Below are 9266 nucleotides of genomic sequence, written 5' to 3' on the forward strand. Positions count from 1 at the left end.
TTAAATTAATAGATAACTATTAGATAATATCAATCAAATCTAATAAAGAAGAACATAATTCAAAAATCTAAGGAATGGTACATGGATTGTTATCAGGTATTAATAAGTTTCTAGAATAACTCAACTAGGTATCTTTGGATAGGAGATTATTTGGAATAATATTTTGAAAATGAATATTGTAGCACTTTTTGTGATATGTTTTATGTGAGATAAAAAAAAGTAGTTGGAAAAATGTGTTTAACTGTTTATGATGCAATAAAATAATTTTATTCAAACAACAACCTATCCGAACAAGTTTTTTCAGAAAAAATAAAGAAAAGAAAAACCCAAGCTCCATAAGTTAAGAGCCTGATTCATAATCAAGCTAACTTAAATTGATAAAAATTGATACAAGCAAAAAAAAAAGGATATCAAAAGATTTTAGCTTTGTATTGTTTTTATTTTTATTTTTTTATAGCTATTTCTTTTATAGCTTTGCTAATGTTAAGATAAAAACTTAATTAAACTCAAGAACAAAAGAAGAAATCAAATCCAACTCGACAACAATAATGTTCAAATAAACCCTTATTGCACTAAATAAAATAAGAATAATAACATTTGACAAATCAATCTCACAATAACTAGCCCAACTTGGTTTGGTTAGTTAAGAACAATTTTATAAAGTATTTTAAAAGGTTATATGTAATTATTAGTAAGTGTAAATGCATGTCATATTTGTAAAAAGTAAATTTTAAATTTAAATTTAGATTATGTGATATACATGTGAATCTATTTATGAGATAAAATTTCATTGACAGTGCATAAAAATTAATTCGTTACTATATACTGCTCTAATATTGCTTGTGACTCACAAGTTGTGAGTACTCTTTCCATCTGTATGATATGTCCCGTTTGTAAATGATCTCTTTACATCTTCTTTATTGTATTAATCATACAAATTATAACTCGGCTTGTAATTACTTGTAAAAAAAATATAATTTGTTGGTTATTTATCAGTAAAATATTATTATTTTTTGTTAAAGGAGACTCCAAGCGAAGAGTCAGAACCAAAAATCTAAAGGTGGAAAGGGTGCGAGAAGAGACGAAAATTTTTAAAAAAAAAGAAAGAAAGAAAGAAAGAAACGGTTGGCAAGTGATATAAAAGGCTTTTAAGGTAGCTTATCAGAAAAATCAATCCAAAAATGACAAAAGCAACGGAATACGCATCCCAGCTGAAGTTTTTAAAGGTCAAGTTATATTACGAGAAATCACTGCATCAAAATCCAGTCAGTGAGGGGATACCAGGAACTAGTTAGCATTTGGCAACCAATCTGCATATCACCGTGACTACAAAATAAAGTTCGTCTTCACAATTAGTAAAATACAGAATGCGTAGTTGTGACATGGTCCAAGCACTAGAAACTAGAAGGTCCCATACTAAGAGGTAATGCAGATTCTGATCAAAATGAAAACCCATCAAGTGGTGCAAATTTAGCTAGAATCTCAGCCTCTTGCTCAGCTGATCTCTTCTTTCTAAGCTCCCATTCTTGCTTTTCAGAATTGGCTGCCCGAACATCGTGGACAATCTTTTGGAGACACTCCATGACTTTTTTTTGACTGGAGGAGTATTGAACGATCTTTTTGTTGGTCAGCTTTAGATCTTGAGTGATATCTGCCCGACGTGATTGCAAAGCAGCAATTTGTTCATCAATTTCCATTTGAGCTGACAAGGCAGATGCTTCGTCAGCCTGACAAATTTCTAGTTGCTGCTTTGTTACGATGTATTCATTCCTGAGTGAAGCAACATTAGCCATCTTGGAATCAAGGTCAGCAAAGAACTTTTCAGCTTGTCCTGATAACTTCTTAGCATCTAGGAAGCTGTTGCTGGCCATTGGAATTTCTTCAATCAACTTTAGCATGGAAATTTCTCTAGGACTCACTGTTGGACCATTTTTGAGCTGAGATGCCAGGGCAATAAGTTCGGTAAGCTTGTTGGAGTCAGCTAAGCTGGCAAAACCCATGGCAAGAAGAGAAGAAAGTTTTGATCGGATTTGAGTCATGCCTTCTTTGTGCGAAGAAGCAGCAGGGTTAGAAATTTCAGCTCTAGTGATAGGCACAGAGAGGATTTCATCAAGGGAATTCAGGAAATGATCATAGTCCTCGGGAATCAATCCAGGCTGAGATTCATCAAGGGATTTCAAACCCTGTTGTTTGAGGTCAATCGCATAGTGGCATGCACTATCATGTGGAGACACACTAGCACGACTTTCAGAGACTCGGCTACGTCCTGAAATCTTGGTTGTTGGACCACTTGCAAGTGTTTGTTCTTCTACTGCAGGCACATCTACCATGACCTCTTTACCGCAATGAACTGCAGCTTCTTGTTTTTTATTAGAGACTTCAACACCTTTTACCAATTTACCCGCTTCTTTTTTCGAAGAGCTTGATTGGGGACTAGGACTGCATTTGCCTGCAAGAAAGAAAGATTATCCTGACAAGTCCATAAGCAAAACATCTTGCAGGAAGAAAGGGAATTTTAACTTTGTTGCAGAAAAGGACTTTGAGCAATAACTTGTACAACTTACAGAATTCCCGTAGATAGCTAATGAAGGTCACAAACCCGCAACACAAAGGTGTTACTACTGTTATGATGGCAGACAAATGTTTTATGAATTGCTTATAAATTTCCCTTGGTTCTGATGCTAATTTGACTTGCAGGGTTCAGAGATCATGGTGAAATAAAGTCTGATAGAATGAGGAATTGGATGGGTACATCATGATACAATCAATCAATTCCATACGTCTAACAAGGTGAAGTGCCGACATTTTTTGAAAGAGTGCTCACGCAGTCGTATATTTTCAAGAAGAATTTGGCAGAAGATAGGAGGTCCGAATCATGTATAAGTTTAAGCAGATATCCTTGAGGAGAAATGGGTACATAGTTTTGCATAGACAAGAAAAGGGTTTGAAGAGCAAAAGTCTAATAAATTAGACGACAGCAAATCAATTCAACTAAAGCAAACCTTTTAAGGTAGAAAGCATGTGCCGATCAGCTATGTTCAAAGGAAAGAAGTACAATGTTTAACAGAGCGTGATCATACAACCAAATGGAACAGAAGAAGAGGCCTCTAACAACAATGTAATAGTGTACAAAGATTTCAGGTTTCAGAAGCCAATTGATGTCTACTGAGACTATAATGAAATATACCCAACTTGTAACTTAAGAAAGACATAGAACCACCATCTTTTGGTAATGAACTGCTACAGATTAACCACAATAGGACCAAAACATACTACGTATAGTGGTTCAGAGCTAATAAAACCAAAGTCCAAGAAACTTTTATATACTCATCATCAACTGTCCTCAATCCATGAAGATTATATTGGAAAAAAATAAGAAACATAGAATGCAGTCCACAAAGCAATGTCAACACACAACGTTCAAAAAATCTCTGCACATTAACAATGGCAAATTGCTTACTTAGTTTTGAAGAATGAGCTTCTGCTGGAACATGCCAAGTGAATGATGCAAAAAATGCTTCACTGTCAGCTTCAGGGAATTGTGATTTAAGATAATGTAAAACAGATGTCTTGCTCTGGAATAGTAATTTTCTAGTAGGCTTGTCTTGGAGGTGCTGAGGAGCATACAAGAAATGATGAGAGTAGAATCCTTCAACACTAACTCTGCTTCCAACTCTCCAACCCCAGATATCACCAACATTTGGCCAATCAACTGGAGCATATGGCAAACCTTTGCCTGACGCTCTAGGTGGAACTGGACAAGCAAGAACTTCTGATTTTCTTTTCAAGGGTCTGCAGTCATGGCCTGCCTTGGAAACATCAGTCTTCATGTTTCCTCACCTTGCAAAAATCGAGCTCAATGGAATACGTCTAGAATTAATAACGGGATAGAATTAAGAAAAGTAAGCAGGTAGAAAAACGACTAGATCTTATTCCACATCTATTCTAGCTAATAAAAGTTCAACAAGTCTCCATTTGGCTGCAATTGCGATTTTCAAGCTCTTGCATTAGAATACGTCATGTTCCGTAGCACAATGTTTTTTCCAATGGATTCATGAGCTCAACTATGAGTCAGTCATGTTAATTGATTGATAGTTATGACTTGTAAATCAAATATTTTACGGGAAAAAACACATGAATTTAATGCCAAATATCCACATTTCTTGCATAAGTTTCAAATTCTAACTGAATTAAAAAATTTAGCTAACAAGCCTACTGTAGAGCATAACCGAAAAGCTAAACATTCTGTCCTAAACCAAGTGATACTTGTACGCTATACTATACCATACATCCCACAACCAATAATACTCAAATGGACAAAGATTCCGATAAGCATGCAACTACCTACATGTATTAGGAGCCACTGGAATACAAAGATTATACTGATCACCGAGTGACACTAGCACGCCTTTGTACAAAGCAGAGTCCCTACAACAAAGATGGTGCAAAAACTAAACACTTCAGTCAAAGTGGATGCAAAAAGGGGCTTCTTACAACATATTTGCAGAATGAGAAGTGAAAACTCCAGATCCGATCATCTTTGGTTGCTGAAGTAGCAAACCAAATGGATCGACTTAAGCATGAAAAAAAAAAACCCAACAAAAAAGTAACTAGAAAAGAAGCTAAAACAGAGATGAGAATGTTGAGATGAAAAATATTACCCCAAATACAACTGATTTTTTCATTAACAACATGCATCTATCTATAATTTCTTGTAAAACAATCCCACCACTCAAAAGAAACGGTTTGATTATGTCTCTCAATCCTCAACCCAAGCAATCCCCCCAAACCATATGTATATCCACATATAAAACCAAAATAAGGGACGTCGTTAAAATGCAAGAATTCTAACAGAAAATCAAGAAAATTGCATTCAATTTAAGAACATTGGCATGTCACACTGATCAAGCGAAGAAATGTGAACAAAGATCAAAATAATACTCACGGCAGAACACCTTCAAGTGAGTGTCTGATCAGAGAGAGAATTGACAAAGATAGGAGAAAATTGATTCAGGTCCAAATGTTAAGGGGTATTTGAAAGTAGCTTCTGATGGTTACTACTTGCTAGTTTGCAACTTACGGGACCTTTAAGCTCAGCTATGCTTTGTTATTGCATGTCAGTGTTGGGCTCACTTCACTTATTTCACAAATTTATTCCCATAATTTTTTGTTGACTGACAACTCTATGTACTATCTCAGTACGGGTAGAGTGTCGAGGGAGTGTTTGGATAGCACAAATATCCCAAATCATAATATTTTACTTACATCATAAATACATTTTTCAATCCACTATTTTACATTCTTAATCAGCTTTTTATCTCAGATACGTCACATCACAAAAAGTGCTACAGTAACTATTCCAAATAATATTTCAAATAATACCCTATCCAACCAAACCAGTTTCAAAAGACAAATCTTGAAAATTAGTTTGTCCAGATATATATTTCAAAAAAGGGACTGTCCGGCAGATCACCTACAAGTGAGTGTATCAGAGAGATAATTGACAAAGATAAGAGAAAATTGGTAAAATGGTTCAGCTCCAAATGGGCTAATTACTTAGAATATTAATAAAAAAGAAAAAAGAAAAATCGGATACTTTATTATTGTGATAGGAGTGTGATATCAATTCATTATCAGCCATGCGCCTGACACCAAAAAAAAAGATGCCAGGCTGCGGGGCTAACAGGGCCGGCAGCCAGTCAAAGAAACAAAAATGGAAAAGGCTCTCAGGAAACGTGTGTTTAGGAGCAGACTCTAGTTGGTGAAAATTTACTCTAGTAGCTAGCTAGCTAGTAGTAGTGGTATCTGGCGTGTGAAGAAATTTACCAGCTAAAACAAGCCATCCATTTTCAGCTAAGCAGCTAATTATCATTTATGATTTATCACTCCCTGACTGCCTTCTTCTGCTTCTGCTTGCTGCCTTCTCAGTTCTGACTTATCCCGTGCAGATACACCAGAGCCTCACAATCATTTTGCTTTGCTACAAAATATAACACAATAAGTATATAGTAGTAGTAATTAATATACTTAGAAATATTACATTATAATTAAGTTCTTAATATATAGCCAGAAGGAAAAAAAAAGAAAGAAAAAGAGAGCACTTAATTAGATAGCCAAAAAGTTCAGTCCGACATGTTAATTCAGATGGATGTTTCAGTTTAATCAAGGTTAGGGGTGAAATTCATGAAGTTTTCTTTGAGTAAACTGATTTCAATCTCCTGCCCACTATTATGCAGTATAAATTAGAACCCACATGAGTCCCATGATTGTCAAAGTTGGTTGTAAAAAGAGGGTAATTTGATCGCATTAATCTTGAATCTATAAGAACCATGAACGGAATAATGAGACATATCATGAAGCTTATCTACCGTACAACCAATTCAATTACTGGTGTGTGTGTGTATATATATCACTTGCAAATTACAAATCAACTTCAAGCTGTCTAGGAAATGAAAAGCCAGCTGGAAAATTTTTCACAAGAATGAATAATGCCGAGAACATGCTGCATGCATGCTTGTTTTTATTGTAGTCATGCCAAGGGGGTGGGGGCACGGGCCCCACTGTCCCTCCTTAAATTCCTATAACAGTTATATAATTTTGACGCCACTGGCCATTTGGTCCAGTGGTCATCACCACATAAGGTGATGCTGGAGGTCAGGGGATCAATCCCTGCCTCCCACAAATTTGCCACAATTTGTGGCGGTCTTAATTGACCTTCATCGATGGAGTCTGTACTCACATCGAACCCCCTCCCCTTCCCCTTAGACTAGGCTAGATTAGGTTATAGGACATCTATCGTTTCGACAAAAAAAAAATAATATAATTTTGACATAATTGTAAATGTGTCTCCAGAGATTTTTTAGAAAAAATATAAAAGAATAGGTCACAAAATTTATATTATTCACTTTCCTCCTCTGGTCTCCCATTTTTTCCCCAATAGGGCCAAGTACCAATCATATCAGTTTTTCTTTTTGGTCCCCACTCCCCAAGTTCCCTTTCCTCCTCTGGTCCCCATTTTTCCTTCTCAACTGACGACCCCTCTTTCTTCCTCCATTTGTACTTGTTGGTGAATTTTTTTTTTTGCTTAAAAAACATGTCGTCCAAATAAAGTTGCATTTTAGGCCGAAAAAAAAAAACTCACGATTAATTTGAATCTTCCCTAGCTAGCTCAATTTAGACTGCCTTATCTCTTATGGTTGCACCTGCAACAATTAAGGGTGAATTTAGGACACTCTCAAACATGAAACATGAGCATATTTTGTTTCCTTAGAGTGTTTAAACAAAAAAAAAATGAAAAAGTTGCTGTACCTTTTTTACAATTTAATTAGAAATGCAAAAAAAAAAGGGTAAGAAATTGTGTTCAAAGAAACTCAAAAAATTTTTGTTTCGAAATAATCTCTATCCAAGCACATAAATCATCAAAAACCACTTACATTTGATACTTTTGGGTGTGCAACAAATGCATTATTCATTTCTTAACATTACTTTGTTTGATTTGGATTTAGCATGTTGTGAATTGTTATCGTACAGTTTATTTATTAGTTATGAACAAAAAGCTCAAATGCTTTATGAGAAGTAACTTGTCCCCCCATAGGAAACTACTCGGATATGGTACTCCTATGGCCATCATAATTCTCGTCCTACGGTTTTAATTTGGCTTCCGGTTCTCTGATCTCTCCGCTGAGAATGGCCCTAAGTGGAAAAGTAAAAACTACAAGTCCATACTTTTTTATTTTTGTCAATATGATAGACTATTCTACATTAGGAGGAGGCAAAGGACCTGAAAAGATCCAAGAATAATTCAGAGAGAATTGAACTACCACCGGACTAAATGAATACACTACACACCCGTCTGAATTTATTAAGCAAAGCTACTTAACGTGACAATACCATTGCCTCCCATCCCATCAAATTTTAATATTTTGACGGTGACCACCAGCCAAAGACATGTGGTTTCTACAAGTCCATACACATCACTCCTTTTGCGTGTAAATACAAGCAACAAACCCCCAAAAGGTGTTTTGACAAAAAAAAAAAAAAAAAGAAACAAATGATGGAAATTAACTCAAATTAGTTACGTGTCAATTCCGAAACTACATGCTATATTCGATTAAAAAACCGTGCTTTCGCCACAAATATATTGGTTGATACACTACATTTGGAATTTAGTTATGGACAATAGTTTGTGATGAATCTTTCGTATAAAATGGACTTCTAAATATACTTAGATTTGCCATTTGCAATCTAGATTTCTTTTGATTCATCAACTTTCCAACTGAAGCCAATCTCTTTTCACATGTCGCTTAAGATATGACACTGATTGAGTTTACCATCCTAATTCTCGCTCTAGTCAAACTAGGGATATAAGATTTTAGATCACTTCTAAATTTGAATGTGCATTTAGCTAGTAGTGGACTTTATGACGACAACTGATAAAATCTTGAACTACGTAATTTACTCATTTAATAATGAAAGTTTTTGGATTCATACATTAGATTTTCCTAATGAGTGTGCTATAGTTATAGTTTTAACGTGCAAATAACATTTTTTTTTTATTGCATTTAGTTACTTTCCTCATCTAACTTTCTCTCCTCCAATGAGATTTTTCTATTGACAAGCCTTGGGTAGTGCACTTAATGTACATGTAATTTGCCATATAAAATGCACGTACTCAAATATTATTGTGTACAATGTAATTGTATATGCACGTACTCATATAAAATGCACGTACTCAAATATTAAGATTGAATGGATTGTTAGTAATTAATCTAAATTAATGTTATCTCTCAAATTTTATATGCTACGTCTGGAAACAGACGGAAGTCACTTCTACAGCCTGTAGTAGTATCATATTCTTTGATATTGATTGTTGATGTTGAATTACGGAGCTAAATGCTACATCTGAATTACATTGAACGTGTTATTTGTCTTAGAATGTTAATTGCTATGTATCATGTTTCATGGTTGAATTGTGATTGCTATGATCCTTTTGGATGGATGGGTTTACTTGAAACCTCATCGGGCATAAACTAATCACTTTAATTTGTTTTCCTTAACGGGGTTGGAACGTGGAACTTGGGAATAGTGAGTTCGAGAATTGAAATCCTTGCTTTAAATAAATTGCCATCCTTATCTCAGACTTATTGTTTTGAGGATTATATATACATGTATTTTATAATATAATCGAGATACTTCTTGTTTTGGTTGGGAACGTAAGATTGAATGGATTGTTAGTAATTAATCTAAATTAATGTTATCTCTCAAAA

The 9266-nt window shown here is 34.9% G+C and overlaps 1 protein-coding gene across 3 annotated transcripts; it reads right to left on the reverse strand.

Moving 5' to 3' along the window:
- Nucleotides 1-1212: 1212 nt before the first annotated feature.
- Nucleotides 1213-5133, reverse strand: LOC140012566 (uncharacterized). Of its 3 annotated transcripts, none has more exons than XM_072060744.1 (4): nucleotides 4946-5133; nucleotides 4349-4428; nucleotides 3461-3840; nucleotides 1213-2449 (listed from the first exon to the last, which is right to left on the reverse strand). In XM_072060744.1, the coding sequence occupies exons 3-4, from the start codon at nucleotides 3828-3830 to the stop codon at nucleotides 1440-1442; spliced, it is 1380 nt and encodes a 459-aa protein (XP_071916845.1). In that variant the 5' UTR covers nucleotides 3831-3840; nucleotides 4349-4428; nucleotides 4946-5133; the 3' UTR covers nucleotides 1213-1439. The 3 variants fall into 3 exon arrangements, with proteins under 3 accessions (XP_071916845.1, XP_071916843.1, XP_071916844.1); XM_072060742.1 differs by having other exon boundaries at nucleotides 3461-3870; XM_072060743.1 differs by having other exon boundaries at nucleotides 3461-3870; nucleotides 4345-4428.
- Nucleotides 5134-9266: the final 4133 nt, after the last annotated feature.

Source organism: Coffea arabica, chromosome 8e (assembly GCF_036785885.1).
Source record: "Coffea arabica cultivar ET-39 chromosome 8e, Coffea Arabica ET-39 HiFi, whole genome shotgun sequence".
In the NCBI taxonomy this organism is placed as follows: Eukaryota; Viridiplantae; Streptophyta; class Magnoliopsida; order Gentianales; family Rubiaceae; genus Coffea; species Coffea arabica.